This window comes from Heptranchias perlo, chromosome 23 (assembly GCF_035084215.1).
Source record: "Heptranchias perlo isolate sHepPer1 chromosome 23, sHepPer1.hap1, whole genome shotgun sequence".
Classification (NCBI taxonomy): domain Eukaryota; kingdom Metazoa; phylum Chordata; class Chondrichthyes; order Hexanchiformes; family Hexanchidae; genus Heptranchias; species Heptranchias perlo.
This window is the reverse complement of record NC_090347.1, coordinates 23152559-23172020: the sequence shown is the minus strand read 5'-3', so window position 1 is coordinate 23172020 and position 19462 is coordinate 23152559. Positions and strand designations below refer to the sequence as shown.

General features: G+C 39.0%; 1 protein-coding gene across 2 annotated transcripts in view; it reads left to right on the top strand.

Moving 5' to 3' along the window:
- The window catches only part of LOC137341177 (matrix-remodeling-associated protein 7-like), a 95957-nt gene extending 79776 nt beyond the window's left edge, over positions 1-16181 (top strand). Inside the window, exons 4-5 of one of the 2 annotated variants that reach the window (XM_068004177.1) lie at positions 4193-4266; positions 15662-16181. In XM_068004177.1, the coding sequence (XP_067860278.1) occupies positions 4193-4226 (34 nt within the window). In that variant the 3' untranslated portion in view covers positions 4227-4266; positions 15662-16181. The remainder of the gene's footprint in view (positions 1-4192; positions 4267-15661) is intronic. The other variant, XM_068004178.1, reaches the window with a different exon arrangement.
- Positions 16182-19462: the final 3281 nt, after the last annotated feature.

Sequence of the window (19462 nt, the reverse complement as noted above, 5' to 3'; positions counted from 1 at the left end):
CTGCTCTGAAATATTACCTTTTCTAGATTTCGGTTTTTAAAAAAAGGAACTAGCCATTGTAAATCTGAACTGACCTAATTGAGTAAAATTTAGATAGTCATAAGTCATGTGTGCTATTCACTTCAGATGACTAATTTGGCTTTCTGCAAATCTATATTTGTATTGGTTGGCTGGTTTTACAATCTGAACAATGAAAACTTTTTACAAGTTTGAAAATGGTTTATCAAAAACCTTGGGTTATCCAGCCTGAACTGGTGGTTCAATTCCTTGCATGTGACATGGTTTCCCACATCAGCCCATTCTAATACCAGCAAAATCAATTATCTCTGCCTTTTCAGCTGGTCGCAGATTTTTAATGGTTTTATGGCTTCACGCGATGACGTTAGAAATACTCTGTAGTCTAAAGACCAAAGTTTAAAAATGTACAGAAGTGACATTCAAAGTAACCTAATGTTGAATAATTAACACTGAACAGCTTTAAACAAAGTTTTGAGATTAAATACAGGTCAAATAAGAGGACTAAGCTTCAAATAAACATAGTCTGTTCAGAAGGAATAAACAGCATATTCCCTAAAGATCTGAAGGAAGTCTCTGTGCATAATTATTCATTACTTAGGTGGTTCAAGATGCTAACTACAGTAGGGAAAGGATTGTTTTAAAACTACTGATGTTTGTGAAATTTAATAGTTGGACTTAATCTAATAATTCCTCTGCAGATTAGGTATGTTTAAAAACCCTGATGTTTTGTATGTGGCATTTGTTCAAGTAAGAACAAAACAGGTTCAATTGTTAAATCAAATAACTTTTAATTTAATTGCAGTTGTGCTCATTGTAAGAGAATTATGTTTTTAATTGGAGTCACTTAGTGAGGCCCTGTTGGAATTTCAGAAATGCTAACTTTACGTCAGGAGTCCTGCAACAGTCCTTCTAACCCATAAACATTTTGCTTCAGTCAGCTTGGGATTTACAAATTTCAATGTTTCACTCTTGCATTTCTAGATACAAGAAACTAATAAAACATGTTTGAATATTTTTAAGGTAAAAATACAATCCTTTTTATGCTTATTTTTTTTCACATTGTAAGTAGGCACCCCTGAAAATATTAGTGGCATCGTGTTGCTTAAATGGACATGAGTTTTTTTAGTAAGGAACTTGTTCACTTACCTGTATATTGTATGTTTTCTAAATCCCTCTTGTATCTTGGCAATTGTTGCAATATTTCTGCAACACAAAGCTTTTGCTCCCATTTTAGGCATGTTAAATTGTTGCTTTGCATAGATATTGTATATTTTCCTCTTTACATTTTCTCCCTTTTGATCTTTCTTCTGTGCACAATTTCCTAATCAACTTTCTCCCAGGCCTTTGCTGATCTTTAGGCAGCTGCTAGTAGGTGAGCTGGAGTGCTCCAGATCACATGTCTTTCTCTTAACTTTGGTGCATCAGAGATTGCCCACATGCTTGAAGCTTGGTTGATGTATAATGTGGTAGCTGTAGTGGTTGAAAGTTGGACTTGGTGCTCAAATCCCAGCCTCAATTGAAATTTGCACTTCACCTCCCTCAGGAGGTGACTTTGCCCTTTCTGAGCTAGGCTACTAGACAGAAGACGGCAAAAATTCACATTTGCCCTGCCAGTTTTTCCAACTGTGAAGTGTACACAGACTGTTCTCAAAAGCAAGGTTTGTGAAGATGGGAATAGGGTGAGAGTTGGAGGTAAGTATGTTGAAGATATGAATGTTTGGCTTCATGTTCATTATCGTGACAATGGTGGCATTTGTAGGTTTAGCAAGTCATTGTGTATTCCATGCACCATTCCACAATTAACCTGCTGTCTAGTGTCTGCTAATAATGCTGCATAACAGGCCAACTCAGTGACACTATCTCAGAATATATTTGGCCTCATGACTCCCTTGATGGCTTAACTAAAATCTGAGCTATGTTCTGTGCAGATGAAGTCCTGTCCTACCACTGTGCGATCTTAATTATCAAATTTTTGGAATGGATTGGCTGGTAGGATAGTTTGGCATTGACCAGGTTAAGGATGAAGCACCATAAACGTAATAAGGATTAAGTACCATAAACATAAAGGTGTTTGTCTCAATGTTTTTGTTTGTTACTATGGAATCAGGATTCTTAAGACACAATGTGAAGTAAGCCAGAATTGGCTGTCTGAAGGTTTAAGTACTTCTATAAATGTTGCTGACAGATCCAGACATCCAGTAATGTAGTTGGTATGCACTTGGTGATTGGCATTTTGCCTAGTTTAAGGCAATGGTTAGGTTAAACCTGTGCAATAACTGAGTTTCCTGTTGCAGATGAATGTTACCATTTTTATAGTTTTGCTCAATTTCATGCGGCTCCCTAATAGCTTATGATTTGGACAGAAATAGAATGGGGAGTCAGAGTACAACAATATGGAAGCTATTCAAATGATTCTATTCGGGTGACTGTTTTACTGAAAATAAAAAGCATTTGTCATCAATGAACAGCTGAAAATTGAGCAGCTGCTCAGTTGTTATCTAGGCCCTGATTTTAACTCTGGGTGGATTTTGGACAAGTGGGTGGTGTGATGAGTTGGATAGTCACCTGCTGCTGCAGAAATCCAGCCCAGACTCTTAACTCCTGGGTCTCAGTAAAACAGGTGGGAAGTGGGTGGGAAGCAGTTGACTGCCTCTGGAAAATCGGGAACTCAAAGGTCACCCGCTGACACAGTAAGTATGACAAAGGGGGTTCCAGAAGGGCCTCATGGTAGGGAAGGGGAGGCCTAAACTTGTGCCAGAAAAAAGCATTTCTGCTCCTGCAGGTCACAACACTCAGCCTGGCAGGAAAGCCACAACAGCTTCTCTGCTCAAACCGGTGTTAAAATTGCCCAATGACATAATTGGACTCTGATCTGTATATTTAAAGAAGGATCCTACTGGCTTTGGACAAGTGGCTTAGCCACCTGTTCAGAAGACTGTAAAATCAGGCTTGCCACCCACCATCTCCCTTGGCTTAGTGGTAGCAGTGTTATGAGTCATAAGGTCATGGGTTCTGGCCCTACTTTGGAACTTGAGCATTTGGCTGATACTCGTGCAGTACTGAGGGAGTGTTAAACTGTGGCCCTATCTACCCTCCCAGGTGAACATAAGATCCCATGGCATTGTTTGAAGAACCGGGAACTTTTTTCCTGGTGTTCTGGCCAACATTTATCTCAACCAGCACCAGCAAAAACAGGTTGGCCGGTTGTTATCTCATTGCTGTTTGTGGTTCCTTGCTGTGGGCAAATTGGCTCCCATATTTGGCTACAAAATAGTGACTACACTTCACAAGTGATTGGATGTCCCAAAGTGCTTTATAGCCAACTAGAGGATGTGAAAGGCACCAAATAAATGTAAGTTAATCTTAGTTCCAGGAGGAAAATATTGGTTTCTCATGCTGAGTGTTTGAACCCTAGTCCCTGCTGTCATTTGACTTTTGGTATCTAAACAAGTGAGTTTTTCTGATGAAGCTGGTGCTTCTCTTGGCAGCACCGAGTGTACAAACCCATCCTTCTGCCAGCTGGTGCCATCAGTGGCACTCAAATCAGTCTACCCTCACTGAGCTAACAGCATGAATGTGGTACATATTTCATGCTGTACTTGGTGACTGGATGATATTCAGAGCTGGCTTTTATATTTTAAAAAAATTGTAGTCCATGGCCTGTAATGCATCTTCACTTTTTCTGTTCTTAATTTCAGTGAAGTTCAATAGTCTAGAAATTAATGTTGGTGATATCAGCAGACAAATTCTTGGTGCCTTCCTATAATGTGCTTCTGCCTTGATTTTACTGGAGGTATTAACATATCCCCTAAAATATTGGGCAGTGGAATGTGACAAGTGTTTTTCATCTGTCTGCTGATATCAACAGTAATTTGTTTGCATTTTGTGATCAAAACTTACAGTATAACAGCATTTAAATTGTTACAACATCAGGTGCTGAGCATAAATGGCTCCATGTTAGAACATTTCAGTTTTGCCATTTATTCACTAGGGTATCTATTATTTTGCACACTACTTCATAATGACTTCATTGTTTTTTTAATGTGTATTGCATGTGTATTTTTGTTTGAACATTAGTAAAAATGCCTAGATCAGTTTTTGTTACAATATTTAACATTGCTGTGCTTTTTTTTGATTAGCTTTGCAAACCTTTTTTCCTGACCTTTCATTGCAGGGTTGAGTTAACCCCTGACTTCACCTCCGTGTAGGTTCTAGGCCTGATGACACTATTTCTGTAACAATGTATTGGTAAGGTTCTTTATTTTAAGTATGCCCCATGCATGTCAGTCTGTCACATCATAACACTGTCATTCTTGAAGTATTGCCTGCCTAAAAAAAATTAACCATTTCTACCAGAACCTGCTGCAAACCTGTATTAACTGGTCACCTCTAAACTGAAAATGGGACAATCTGCGATGAAGCTTCAGTGAGAATTTTGTTTACGTGGAACTATGATTTTAAATTGGTGATTTAAACCAGAACCCTACTAATGCAATTGACCATTAATACAGGATTCATAAGGTCACATCCAATATGATAGTACAGATTTTTGATGGGAAGTAAATTCACCTGTATCAGCACAGCTTAGCTAAGTGGAGTATAATTGACTGATACAAACACAAGGCTTGTACTAATGGTTGTGATAGTGTTCTCTTTGCCTCTGACTCTTTCCTTCTGTCTTTCTTGTTTCCATGTGCATATCCTTCTCTGCCTTCTCCCATCTGCTCCTTTCCCTCTGCTTCTGCCTTCACCCTCTCCTTCCTCTGTCCTTCCCCCTTACTGTTCCCTCCCTGCCACCTCTTCCTCCTCCCTCCCCTTCCCCCCCCCCCCTCTCATATTAACGTCAGAGTATTGATCCAGCACAGTAGTGATCTCATTCATTGCCCTATCTTTACCATAGGTTAATATTCATTAAGACCCAGATGTGGTAATTTCTTTGTATATTGTGCCTTTTATATCAGTGGGTATTTTTAAATGCAGGCTGTTCTGTATTCATCCTCTTTTTGCTACCTCCACACCTCCTGTCAGACTGTCTGCCCAAGCATGTATTTATTCACAAATAAGGTTACAAAGTCACCTGTTGCCAAGTCCTCCACCAATCACATTTTGATTATAGTTGCATGTGTTACTGGTAGATTTGCTGATGTGTGGTTTTAGACTTATTTTTGACTGCGGTCTACAAATTGGGCTGGTGTTAATGTACAGCTCTGTTATGGTTGTTCTAGGATGCATGGAAATGACTGCAGTGACTGTGACGTTGTTGTTGCCTTTGGCTCCGTTCATGTGATGCCATAAATGAAGACACAAGTAATTTGGAATGTAAACCTGCAATCCACCACTCTAGCCCAATTCTTTAACTTTTTAAAGCAAGAGTAGAGTGTCAGCTTATCACCAGGAGTCAGAATTTATAATGGGATATTTTGTGCTGCACATGCTTGGTTCATTGTTAAAAATGCAATATGTCCTCCCAGACTGCTGCCTGAAGGATTGATTTGAAAGCATCTAAACTGGAGGTGGAGTGGTAGTGAGGAACATTGGTTCAAGTTAATTTGTATTTCCTTTCGTTTAAGTAGAAGGGCAAGAAAGCACCTACAAGAATAATTGGTGCAACATTTCAGAGTTTAACTTGGCCTCTGAACTTTTTTCTTGGACGATATACTTGCTGGTTTGAAGATACCAAGGGAGGACGTAGTGCTGTGTGCTGCTTGACCAGAATAATTATTTCATATAGCTATGGAACTGCCCTCCAATGGATAAAAAATCTAAAAGTATCTCATTTTGTCATGTATGGTGTTGGGATTTCACTGCACATAATGCTGTAACCATTTGTTCACCACCAATTGAAGATGGTTGCCACTCAATTTGATGAGCAATAGCATTTACTGAAACAGAAGGTATGGCAATCAGCAGTGTGTGAACTCACTGGATCCCAAGTGGTTGTAACCCCATTATGCAGTCGCTCATTTTGGAACATTCTTAAGAATTATCTTGCGCACTTCAATAATTTAAGAGCATAATTGCCATTCTGTAGTTAATATTTCAGTGGATTAAAATCTACTTTAGTGACCAATGCCCTTTAACATGGTTTGCTTCTATAGTATGGATTGCTGTCTAGGTCCTGTTACATCTTTTCAAAATGAAGCTATTAAAGTATTAACCTTTCCTGAGGGACTTTCTCACCCCTGAAAAAGCATACGTTCTCAAGCACATTAATCTGTGAAAATATTTTGTTGATTTACTATAGACCAGATGGAAGAAATGAGCCAAACCACATTAATCTCCTATTCACTGACATTTGTTTATAATGTATTTTCCATTTTGATGCAGAAATGCAACTGCAGCCTCAGTAAGTTCAATTTTTGAGCCTGTGCTTCCTTTTGCTGTGAAATTGCAGTGAGCTCTTGTCTCCTTTGCACATTGCATCATGTGATAGATGGTGTGTAGGAAATTCCCAGGTACCTTTTTGGTGTGATCAAGTCCCTTTTGGGATTGGCTATCAACAGGAGATTATCTAGGAGCACTCGTGATCCATGTAAGAAAGCATTGATGAACTATGCAGAATCAAAAGATGTGTGCTTCCAACTATGATGTGCTTGTGAGTATAGATTCTTTACAAGTGGAGGATGAGGTGGACTATTGAAGAATAAGCTAATATCAATGTATTATCCTACTTTTTTATTTTCATAAAGAATGTTGGTAGAGGTTTATTTGAATAGAGCCTCTCCAAGACACTAGCCACTTTGATAAAAAAAAATCAAGTCTCCAACACATTTGCAAATCAGAAGACAGCACACAGGGATTGAAAGGGGCCAGGGTTTAAGGCCTAGGCTGTCAGGTGACTTGAGCAATAGAAAGAATTTGGAAGTACACTCTTACAACTGGACCCTGTACAAAGGCCAGCTCAAAATAATACACCACACCCCCTCAGATACTTCACAAAGTTTCACCCCTCCTGTAGGGATGACTGCTGGAGTGACTGTGTTTACCACCACTCCGTTCTAATTGGGCTCCTGTATTGAAGCATTTTGGGCAGCAGGTCTGTGCCCACTGGGTCAGATCCCTTGCAGCACCCCGGTACCTCCTAGATGACTTTTTCCCCCACTATGGTAAAGTGCAACCCTCCCCACAAAGAACATACATGGAATGTTTGGGACAACTGCCAGACAGAACAGAACGCTCTGCCTGGAAACAAGGAGGCACCAGGAAATCTGGAGCCCAAACTTGGAAGCCCACAAGATGCACCCACACAGCAGTAGCAATAACAAATTGCATTTATATAGGGTCTTTAATGTAGAAGAAAATTCTTTGCAGAGGTGTAATCAAAAATAATGGGTGATGAGCCAATGCAGGAGCATTAGGGGTGACCAAGTCTGGTCATGGCCGAAGGACTTAAGATGAGGGAGGTGGAACGGTTTAGGGAAGGAATTCCAGACTATGGGGCCTATGGCGGAAAGCCTGTTTTTGGGGGTGGGGTGGTGGGCTCTGCCCCACCAAAATATCTTTCTCTCGTGTCTTCCCACCACCCCCCCCACCCCAAGCATAGCAAAAGATGCCTTTTTTAAAAAAATCATTTGAGCAGTCATTTCAATACAGTATGGGTGCATTAGATTGGTTGTTTCTGGATAGAGGATTTAGCAATAATCAATTTTATATAAAAAGTTAAACTAAAGCTGGATTTCTGTCCAGTCTCTACACTAGTACTCAAGAATTTCCATAAAAATTCAAGGGTATGAGATGTTCCACAGGGGAAACCCCATTGCAGGAGATTCCTGTCTGATACTTGATATCATTTTTCTTTCCACTTGAGGGCACTAATTAGTTGCATAGTTACACTTTGAAACACCACTTGGTGGAAAGTAGCATACTGGGGAAGCACTAGAGGGCCCTCAACACCTATACTTTAATGGGTCTGAATTAATAGGCTTACATATGCAAAACCACTGTTTAAACTCAAAAGTAATTTATAAGAAAACAATGAAATTCTCAATTGTTAAGTGTTCAATTAGGAAGGAATAAAACATTTTAAAGATTTTTTTTGTAATTGCATCTGGTCAAAATCTGAACAATTCTGCTTTCCTCCTGACTTAGTCACAGAAAAAAATTGCTATAGGAAGTTTAAAGAAGTGATTTATATTATGGGAATGTCACCAAGCATGTCAGTGAATTGCTTTTGGAGTACATTGACTGTAATGTCAACAATTCACACCATTACTTTCAGCTACTGTTTATGAAGAGAGGTTGGTGTCTTGTATAAATGCCTAACACGTGCTTCTGTTCTCCAGCTCCCTTTCTCTTTGGTGCACTTTCTCTTTCTAGTCACCTTGTGTGATTATTTGATTTCAGCAGAAGGCCCAAATGTTACTAACCAGACTATCCACTGCCTTTCCCTGTATTCTGATTAAAACAAGAGCTGGCTTTTAAGGTTATACAAATGCAAAGATAATTGGATGAATTTCCAAATTGATCTATAGACTGCAAGGTCCAGGGAAATTCCAGATATCATGGGCTTCCTATTCTAAAGTTTCAGCTCACACATGGAGAGATTCCAGAAGAAACTATAATGCAGCTACTTAAATGTCTAGAATAGCTTTGACTGTAATATTAATCCTCAAATTGCAAAAATGAACACTTTTCCATCATCCCATGTGCTTTTTTCATTACTAGTAAAAAAAAAATTAAACCTACCATCAAATAAATCATTACTGCATTGAAATGACCTCATCTGCAGTCAGTCCTTTGTACATCATAGGCAGATGGAGGGCCAGTGTAAATGAGTGGTATATGTCCCAGTGCTATTTTCATGTTCATTGTGGACATTGATTTATTGATAGTTAAGGAGCAAAGGAAAAACACTTTCCTACTGTAGTTTAAGAACTTGAAGATTAAATAAGTAACTTATGAAATATTGGGGTTAGGGAAGTTTGCTGCTGAAAACTGCAATAATGCAGTTTGTCCAACAACCACACAGTTTCAGGAGGTTAAGTACTGATGTTGGAAATCACCTACAGATAATTGAAATTTCAACTACATTATAGATTGAGAATCTGATTTGTACTATCATTATTTTTAATAATGAAGTGGCTTTCAATGGGGTTGAATTTCTTACAAGGAAGTATTTGTAAGTATCTTGAAGTGTTTACATGGAAGTGGATCTTGCAGCACATCAATATGTAATGCATGAAAAGTGACTATTTATAGAAATGACTTTTTTTAACCTGTTTTGGATTTGCTTGGTGAGGTGATGGGGCATGTGACGGCCTGTATTGTGCAGCACTGCTTTTTACAACTGTTGATCATTATTAGTGACTGTAACTTGCATCTGACTAGCTAGAGGACACTAATCAGTTGACATTTTGGATTGTGATTGAATTATTGGCCCTGTGAACAGGATGTGATTGAACAAGCACATGCTTCTAGAAATGGAAGGAGCTAGTGTTGCAGCCCCTTGGGAAAATCTGTTGAATTAATTTTCATTTTTTTTTACTCTTCCTTCTCACCATCTTAAGGTGTGAGACTGACATTCACCCAAGTGAACATTCTTCATGTGTGAGCCTCAATAGTAAGTTCCAGCAGGCAATTTTGCCCAAGGGGGTCTTAACAGTTGACCTTGATCCTGGCCAGTCTTCTACACTTCCGGCAGGGGTTGCAAGCTCACGATTAAATTTGAGACGATATTGATCTGAAACTATTGCTTGAGGTGTTTTAGTGCCACAATGCAGTTGATTTAACTGAATCATCAGTGCTGGTGAGAGGGTGGCCTGAGTTTATAAAATCATTGCTAAACAGAGTACTAGTAGAACAACATTTTGGCAGATGCACTGCACCTTTTTAAAACCCTTGGCTACATTGTCAAGGCAAGGTGGCAAGTAGAGACCAAGTGTTTCCTCATGGTGTAGAGAAGGTCTGGCAGGATGGGGAGGGAAGGAAAGAAAGATTGAATGGAGAAACAGGTGGAGAGTAGAGAAAAAGGATCATAACATGGGGTGAGTTGTCCAGGAACATATTGGCATAACCTCTGGTAGCAGAAGCATTCCTCAGCTCTTAACTAGGGGATGGTATGTGACCTGGCAATCCTACACCATTAATTTCCACATTTAGGCTGTTTCTCGAGTTTTTGCAGACCTTCCATTCAGGAGAACCCCAGCAGAAATTCTACCCCTAAAGTTTTATCTGTGCCTTGGCAGAGAGGCATTAGAGCCATAATCTGAGATGCTCAATAACATCAGAAATGCAATTGTGTAGAGACACTTCTAATTTGATTGGCTCGGTCAAATTGTTTACGGGAACTGAATTAACAAGCAGTGTTCCAATGTCATTCTTGATCAATATTTTTTTAAAATACTCAAATGGTGTCCTTTGATTCTGAAGGATCCTAGTTTCTGCAGCTCCCATGTAATAGTGTTAATGAGAGGGTCTGGAGTGGTAAGTCCACAATGCAACTGCTCAATTCCTTCTTTAAAAATATTTGTTTTGACAGATTCTTAAAGAATGCAGTTAAATTCAACAGTTTGCTTGAATTGTTGACCTTTTTCTAACTTGTGCTAAGATAAAAACTTTCAGCCTGTCATCTGCACCAAAGTTGAATAACTTTTTTTTGTTTTCTCTCACACACTGAAGATATGCAGATTGCAGGTCCCTAATAAGAAAAGTTGCTTGATTTGAACTCCTTTATTTCTCAATGAATTCAAAAAGTGAGTGCTACTGCATGTGTGCAGTGCTCAGCATGTGTTGAACTATTCTTTAGCTGTCTTGGAAGCTAGCTGAAAGTTTGCAGTGCTAGAAGGCCCTTAATTCAAACAAATTAAACTTCAACTTGTTTCCTAGTTAACACAGTGCAACAAGCTGGAGCACCATATGTGGTTATGCCTTTAATTTCCCCCCTGTACTGAGTTCAGCTGCTATAGTGTGGGGAGTGCAGACCATCACCCAGGAAACAAGAATTAAGGGTGAAGCATATTCCTCTGGTTACTTTGCACACTGAGGTGGAAGAAATAATTGCGTTATAACTGCAAAAGGAAATGGACAGCCTGTGGATGGAACAAGAGTTAAAGTTCTCTTCAGTTGTCAGAAATCCTACTTGACTATGAAGTGAAAAGATGTTTCATTGACACTAATGAATATTTGTGAAAATGTTTATTACCAGTGAGGCCAGGGGAGCTGAGAACTTTGTGCACATGGAATTTGGTAAGTGTTCATGGTTCAAAAGCCTTCTTTATAATAAAGACTTACTGCCACAGTTATCATCTGATCTAATTCAGAAGGCACTGACTGTTCAATTTACATTTTTCTTGTCAGCCATATACATTGAGGTTCTAGAGGTATTTTAATTTGTTACTATGATAGCTACTGAGATTATAGCACTGCTGACAAGTGTACAGAGATTTTCACATACACTTTTTCACATCTTTGGAAAGTGAAATGTGCACATTTAAATTTGCTTAGTAAAAAGAGGTGTTACTGATGTAAATACTAGTCTTTATTGGGACTGGTATCTGAAAAATGATGCCTACCTTTTTAAATCTGTGCTTGTTAGAAGCCAAGCAAAATCTGCAAATAAAAGGAATGTGGCATGTGCTTCATTTGTTTGTTTTTCTCAATTCTCAGTCATACTTTTTTGAAAGATTCAACCCAAACCCCTGACTAACACAATGCAGCAGCATGAAATGTCCTGACCTTTAATTACTGCAATAGGGGCAGTAAACCTAAATATTTGAGATCAGTTACATAATCCCACATTTTATCACCAATTCCTGGAGTTGCCCAGTTTGTTTCAAGTTTGCAAAAGCAGTAAGATGCAAGTAAGTTTTTTTGTTAAACTTTTAAAGTACATGTTTTATCAAATAAAGATGGTAAAAATTGTTCAGTTTACTGCAACTGGAAAACTTAACATAAAATGCTGAAGTACAATTTTTTTGTGCATGGCACACTATTCCTTTTAGAGATACAAGTATGACTAACTTCGGCTATGGTTTTAGTTGAATTTTTTTTGCGCTCTGCCATCTTGTCTGTCTTCAGCTGAGATGGCAGTGGGTGGGCAGGAATTTCTCCTCTGCAAGTAAACTGAGACTGTCCCAGCTGAGCATCTTTGCCCTCAGCCCCATGGCACCAGCTCAAAAGATGGCTTCCCTGAATGCTGGGCTGGAAGTTACTTTACCAGGGGACAGACAACCCAAAAACATGGCTGAGGGTAGGCATAAAACAAGTCATCCCGTTCATTAAAACATTTCAAACTGTTGAGAAGTGGCTCCTGATCAGTCTCTGAAATGACCATCCAGTTGACAACACATTAAATGAGCACTATTGATGAAAATACTTATACAGCACCTTTTCATGACCTCCAGTATGTCCTGACACTTTACAGCCAATGAAGTACTTTTGAAGTGTAGTCACTGTTGTAATGAACTGGTTCAGTACAGCTTTAGTGACCCATGAGAAATATATTGGTGTATGTAAACATGTGTTCCTGTTTCTCATTTAAAGCTTGACTAACTAGGTTTGTGAAAAGGTTTAATTTGTTTTATTTGCTACTAACTGACTACTGGGACACAGTTGACTCCTGAAGATCATGCTCCACATTCTTGCTTCTTTCTCTTGTCCCTATTGCACTCTGCCAACATCTTCCTGCATGTGTTCGCCTACATTGCTTTGCTGCACTCACATTGCCCCAGCATGATGGTGCATACTCTCTAGGATGCAAAGAATCTCTGGTAAGTCCAGGTTTTACTTACAATATCCAGTGTATGCTGTACTTTTGAGTGCTACAGTTTCCTTTTTGTTATCAGCATAAAGAACACTCATTGTGTGGAAATCTCAACCCAGTGCTTAAAAAGGGAAAGTAACCAGAAATTATTTCAACATGAAATATTTTTTCTTCTCCCCCATGTTTTTCTCATTCATTGAAGGACTCTTCCAGAAGGACAAAAGATCCATCTTCCAGGCTAATTGGAAGAGCTCCATTAACGTTATGCAGCTTGTTCATTAGACATTGAGTTGAAAATCAAATTGCAGATGAGTGGCCTTTTTCTGAAATGCAGTTAGTGCTGGGTTGTGTGTTCATAAAGCTCTGGTTTATGATGGGCTCTTGGTTAGTCTTGAAATGGGTGTCCATGTGGGAGTTAGTGTCAGTTAGCAGTCTTGATTAACATTCTCTGCATTAGACTCTGCCTGCTTTTTCACTTGAGAAATGCCTACCTCCTAGAGAGAAGCTGTTCATCTAAGAATCATCAATGGTTGGAAGCTGCTAACTGATATGTAAGATTAGAATGGGGCAGTGATGCAAGTGCTTTATATTGAAAGCAGGTCCCAGTAGGGTTGGAGATATGTGGTTGGTTGGAATGTTGTCCTTTTGCCTCCTTGGATGTAGGTTTGAATGCAGCCCAGAAAGCCTTTCTAAATCTGAGGTAGCTACAAGGATAGTTAGAGAAATGAAGAACTTCCATTACAGCCAGTGTGTTTTTAAGGACAGTGCATGACCATTTTCCTGTTTAGTTAACCCATAGTGTATCTGTTCTGGGAATGCTTGTTTTTGACAATAGTTATGATAGGATCAGAGAATGGAACTTTAACATTGCTTACCTCGTTTACATTTTATTTTATTGTGGAATACCTCACTCTGTTCTCCATTAAGCAGGTTATTGTATAATTTTTTATAAGTGTTGCTGCTCTGAGGGGTTAGAACTGCATTGAAGAAGGCAAGGCTGGAGGGGAATATTTTCTGTACAAAGCATTTCCTCAAGTATCTTTTTTTAAAAAAAGTACTTTGTTTTAATTGTTTTCCCTTCCTACTTGGAGTTCCTATAATGGACTATCCTGTTAATCACATCTGTCCTGAAGCAATTCCATTCATTTCTGTGGGATTTGTTACTTTTATAACCACTGGAAACAATCCAGTATTTCCCAAAATCTGCATTTTTGAATTTTACTGTTTGGCACTTAAGTGGGATACTTTACTGTCAATGTTATTACCTTGATACTTGTGAAACTTGTCTTTTGTAAGATGTTATATTATCAATGTAATGTCTTAATGAACCTTATGAATATTTTGCTACAAAATGGGTGTCATATTTCAGTTTTGCCAGGTCACAGTATTGTATAATTGGCATCCTGGGCAATACATTAAATTCTCTTCACCCTACATTTTGGCCCTTTTTAAATGATTGAAATCAGACCCAAAAGAACAATTTCTAATTTTAGCAAGTAATATAAAACTGCAGAGGGTCTTTCAAACCAATATAGTTTCTGATGGGTAACTGTTTGTATCAGGAGCAGCTTACTGTACACTAGCAACGAAACAGTTTTTCAGATACAACAGAAACCTGCAAGGTCCTACTTTTTTTTTTTCCTTAAAATATTCCACCTCACTTCAATTTCAAAAGAAAATACCCACTATAGAACCAAACTATCTTTAGTCTGTACTTTCCAACATACTGTTTACCCAGTCTAGTAGTGATTAGTGTAAAATATACCCTTTATACCAATTGCGTTTAAAACTTTTAGGTGTAGAAATTCAGCCCTTCAGTTTGAAGATAATTAGCCTGTCTGAAATCAGATGTATGATTATTCAAAGTTGCATTGGCACATCTTCCTTTGTTGAAAAGGAAAACATGTTGCACAAAAGGGTGAGAAAATGTGAACTTAATTTGTCTAAATGGAGAACATATCTGCACATAACTGGCAAATGTTTGTAGCACTTCTCAAGCTTGAAAGGCTCTATACTTTTTGGATACTAAACATTTTTTTTAAATGTGAGCATCAAATATTCAAGTATTTATGCATTTAATTAAAATGGTGGCAACATGGGTTTGGTAGAATTACTTCCTCAGACACAGCTCTGGATCTGGCAGGTTTTTTGCCTGTTTAGAGTGAAATCTGTATTACCATTTCGATTGTACTCCTTTTTGACTAGAACAGATTTTCGTTAACTTGCATTAATTTGGAACTGTCAAATTGGGCAGCCTGTTCTGACTGTACTAGTTCACAGTTGGGTTCAATGTCTCCAGGCAAAGGAGGGGGGGAAATTGCCTAAAGTTGCCATTCCTGCTGTTGGTTGGTTCATGAGATGTGGGCATTGCTGGCAAGGCCAGCATTTATTGTCCATCCCTAATTGTCCTTTGGTGAGCCACCATCTTGAACTGCTGCAGTCTGTGTGGTGAAGGTACTCTCATAGTGCTGTTTAGGAAGTTCCAGGATTTTGACCCAGTGACTATGAAGGAATTGCAATATACTGCCAAGTGCTCTGCATATGCATGGACATTGACCAAGAGGAGGATTGGGCTTGACCTTTGCACTCTAGTGACTTGGCAACATTCACTACCCAGCCTCATGCATAAACTGCTGCCATTGGGTGAAGTACCAGAAGGCTGTTGATGCCTGTGGAACCATGTGCCTGAATTGCCTTTGGGGAGGGGGAAGAGAGAAGCTCTGTGGTACCTGTTGCAAAATTAAAAACTGCTCTTGCATGCAGAGCCTTTACTTTGGGTTCCATTGTCCTGTTCAGTGCTAGGATTAACACCTTGCTGAAAATGTCAGGAAATTATTTTGCAGTTGAGTAGGAAGTAATTTTCCTTTGTGTGCATGTTGTTGTCCTCTGGGATGTGTATTTTATAATGTGTCCACAACTAAAGGAACTTTATTTATTTTACAGAGCAGAAGAGTAGAACTGATTGGGAGTCTTTTCTTACACATGAAGAAATTGTCCGAATGGCTGGGGGCTTGAATTTTGCCAGACATCAAGCCAAAAAAACCCATAAGAAGCTTATCCTCAGTAGGGAGGTGCTGTTAAAGATTCTGTAATAGATGTTGCAGTAGAGTCTAATACAATAGTATGCATTTACTTTAGTCATTTATAATTCACTGTGCTTTCAGTTATGAACCATATAATGCAGATTATCAAATACAGACAATGTTAAAGTTTATGCACAGCAAGCCTTATATCTTTGTGTAACTAATGCAAGACAGCCATTTTGTTTCACACATATGCAAAATTGTTTGGTTTGTTTAAGCCTCAAAGGAGAATTTGTTACAGGGTTGTAGTATGTTAACTATTTTGGGGATGTTTTAGTTTGTAAACATGGATTTGTAATTCTGAAACGGCAACATTTGCTTGAAATCTATTACATGTGTCACTACCTTTGACTATGTTTAATAAAGTCTCGGTTACTCTAGTAATGTGGTGGTCAATTTTGTTTCTTGACAAGATGGGACACTCTAAGAAACATAACACATAACTGAAGTGTTTCAGTGCTTCAAGAATGGTGATCTTGTATCCAAGTCAGGATGGTGTGTGACTTGGAGGTGATGGTATTCCTGTGATTTTTCTACTCCCTCTTGGTTGCAGGGGAGGGAAGTACTGTTGATGTAATCTTGGTGAGTTGCTGCAGTACATTCTGTAGATGATACACACTGCAGCCACAGTGCATGAATGGCGCAAGGAGTGGATGTTGAGTCCAGTGACTGGTGCCGATCAAATGAACTACTCTGTTCTGGATGGTGGTCAAGCTTAGGGAGGGTTAATATCAACAAGCACTCTTGCTCCTGCTCACTATCCAGTGAGCCCGGTGTCTGTGGAATCAATTCCAGCATGGAGCCAATACCGACAGGAAAGGAGAAGGAGACAAACATTGACACAGGGTCAAATTACAAATTTAATCTGTTTATTCAACATTACTGCAAAACAGAAGTTTGGCATGGAGCCTTATTCAACCTGTTTTAGCAGTTCTTGGCACGTGTGGTTTTTGTCTTTTTTATATTCAATGGGCAAATTTAGAATCAGTTAAACAGAATTGTGAATCTGAAATGTTGTCCAACTATTCAAGCTGGAACCATTTAAAGCTATTATGCTGTAATACAAAACCAAAAGCACATTTGAATTTGACAACATATAATTATTGTCTAATGGAATTCTGATGTGCCCCAATCCACTATATCCTAGTTATTAATTGATATATGCATCAGAATCCACCTTGGATCGCAATGTATAGGATGGCCATTCATTTACAAGAACAATCATCCATCCCCATGAATGATTCAGAGTTTACCTAAGGAGACTGAATTGAAGCCAATACTGAAGGTGATCACTGAGGGCCATAGAATCATGTTGCAGCACAAAAGCAGGCCAAACAGCTTGTCAAGCCTGATTGTGGCTTTCCCACATAAACCATCTAGTCTTATGCCACTCCTACTTACCTATTCACCTCCAGGAAAATATGTAATCCCTTTCAAACAATTTTTTGCAAATTGCTTCAATGGTTTGTGACTTGACAATTCCACCTTCTAACCACTGGGTTCACCATGGTACAATTCCACCTTCAAACCACTGGATTCACTATGATCCTATCAAACATGTAGTGACATTTGCAAGACCCTTTTTTCCCACCCCCCACTCCACACACAAGCCATTAAATTGGAAATTGAGGGGACTACATTGGATTCACTACTACAATGAGGTGCTCTGTACATTGAGCTGTCTTTGGAATATTTTGCCTTCATCTTGCACTTGGTAACATTTTCCAAATTATTAGATGAAGTAAAACATTCTTGTGACAAATGATTATAACTTCATTTGGACAATGAATTAGAAGCTGTTATTATCCAAGGGAAAAGACATCTTAGCAACTATACAGGATTTGTTAATTCTACCTGGACAGCTTAATATAATTGGTTATCGCAACACTTAGCCTAGGTTGAACTCCTCAAATAATGGGGAGAAATTGCAAAAAAATGGGAAGCAAATTGAGAAGGTTAAGATTTCCCAAAAGGAAGGCTCATTCTGAATTTTGGTGGGTGGTAGCTCCCAACTCAAGCCTTTAACATTGTAGTGAAACGTAGTTTTCCATCTGATGCAAAACTTCAAATGCTAGCTTTCACCATTCAAATATTTAAGTCGACTTGTGAACCATGTGATGGGAGCTTCCATTGTAGCTTTGCACCCTTGTGCCCACTGACCAACATTGGCTCCTGGTCTGGCAACACCTCTTAAAATTCTCACTTTGTTTTCAAATCCCTCCCTAGCCTCACCCCTCCCTATCTTTGTAACCGCCTCCAGCCCTACAACGTTCCGAAATCTGTGCTTCAATTCTGACCTCTTGTGCATCGCCGATTTTCATTGCTCCACCATTGGCAGCTGTGCCTTCAGCTGCCTAGGCCCTAATTGCTGGAATTCCCTACCTAAACTTCTCCTTTAAGACCCTCCTTAAAACCTACCTCTTTGACCAAGCTTTTGGTCACCTATCCCAATATCTCATGTGGCTCAGTGTCAAATTTTGTTTGATAACTAGCCTGTGAAGCACCTTGATGTGTTACTACATTAAAAGCACTACACAAATGCAAGTTGTTGTAACTATGATGGGGACTAAGCCAATTTCTTGGGGGGGAAATCTTAATGAAATTCTCAGTTGTTTCTTACCCAAATTATTTATTTCTTACCCAATATATTGTCATTGAATGTTGAGAGGGTAGTATCCTAATTCGGTCACTGCCATTGTCAGCCAGAACAAGGAAGGTGATGGTTAAATAGAATAATCCATTAAAAAAAATTTGTTAACCCTTGGGATGATGCCAGTTGTTGAAAATGACAGACTTTGGGTTTATTGCAATTGGATGCCTTAAGGATAGGACAATCAGTGCCTGGGTACGTGTTACATTTTATATCTCTCGTCTGAGTCAGAAGGTTGTGGGTTCAAGTTCCAATCTAGGGACTTGAGCACAAAATCTAGGCTGACACTTCAATGCAGTGCCGAGGGAGTGCTGCACTGTCGGAGGTGTTGGCTGAGATGTTGAACCGAGGCACCGACTGCCCTCAGCTGGACATAAAGATCTCCTGGCACTGTATGGAAGAAGAGCAGGAAAGATTTCCCTGGATATCCTGGACAATATCCCTCAACCAACATCACTAAAACACATTATCTGGTCATTGCAAGGTCCCATAATGTGCAATTTGGCTGCTGTTTCCTACATTACAACAGTGACTACACTTAAAGTATTTCATTGGCTGTAAAGTGTTTTGGGTTGTCCTGAGCTGGTTACCGCTGCTATATAAATACAAGTTATTTCTTTGTGAGATCATAGTTGAAAATAACGCTAACCTTTTGGTATGCTTTTTTAAAAGTCCTGTACAAATTGAAGATTAGAGGCGAGGTAAATTGCATAATTTTGCATCTTGAAGTAAAATGGCACTCATGAACACGCACCATTCTGAGTGCAATACCTGAGTGCAATGTGTTGCTAAAGTGGAAAAAACATAACCAGCTTCTATTGCAATGGGATGTTGTTGAATCAGATGAGCCTGAGTTTACGGTCTACACCCTATTTTCACTTCTTCTACTTCACTACAGATACTGCAATGTAGTTTATTTAAAATGCCTGTGTTGTCAGCAAATTTTGTGCTGTAAAACAAAAATTCCTACTGGTAAAGTGGCCAACATATGTCAGTACCACAAGTTCACCG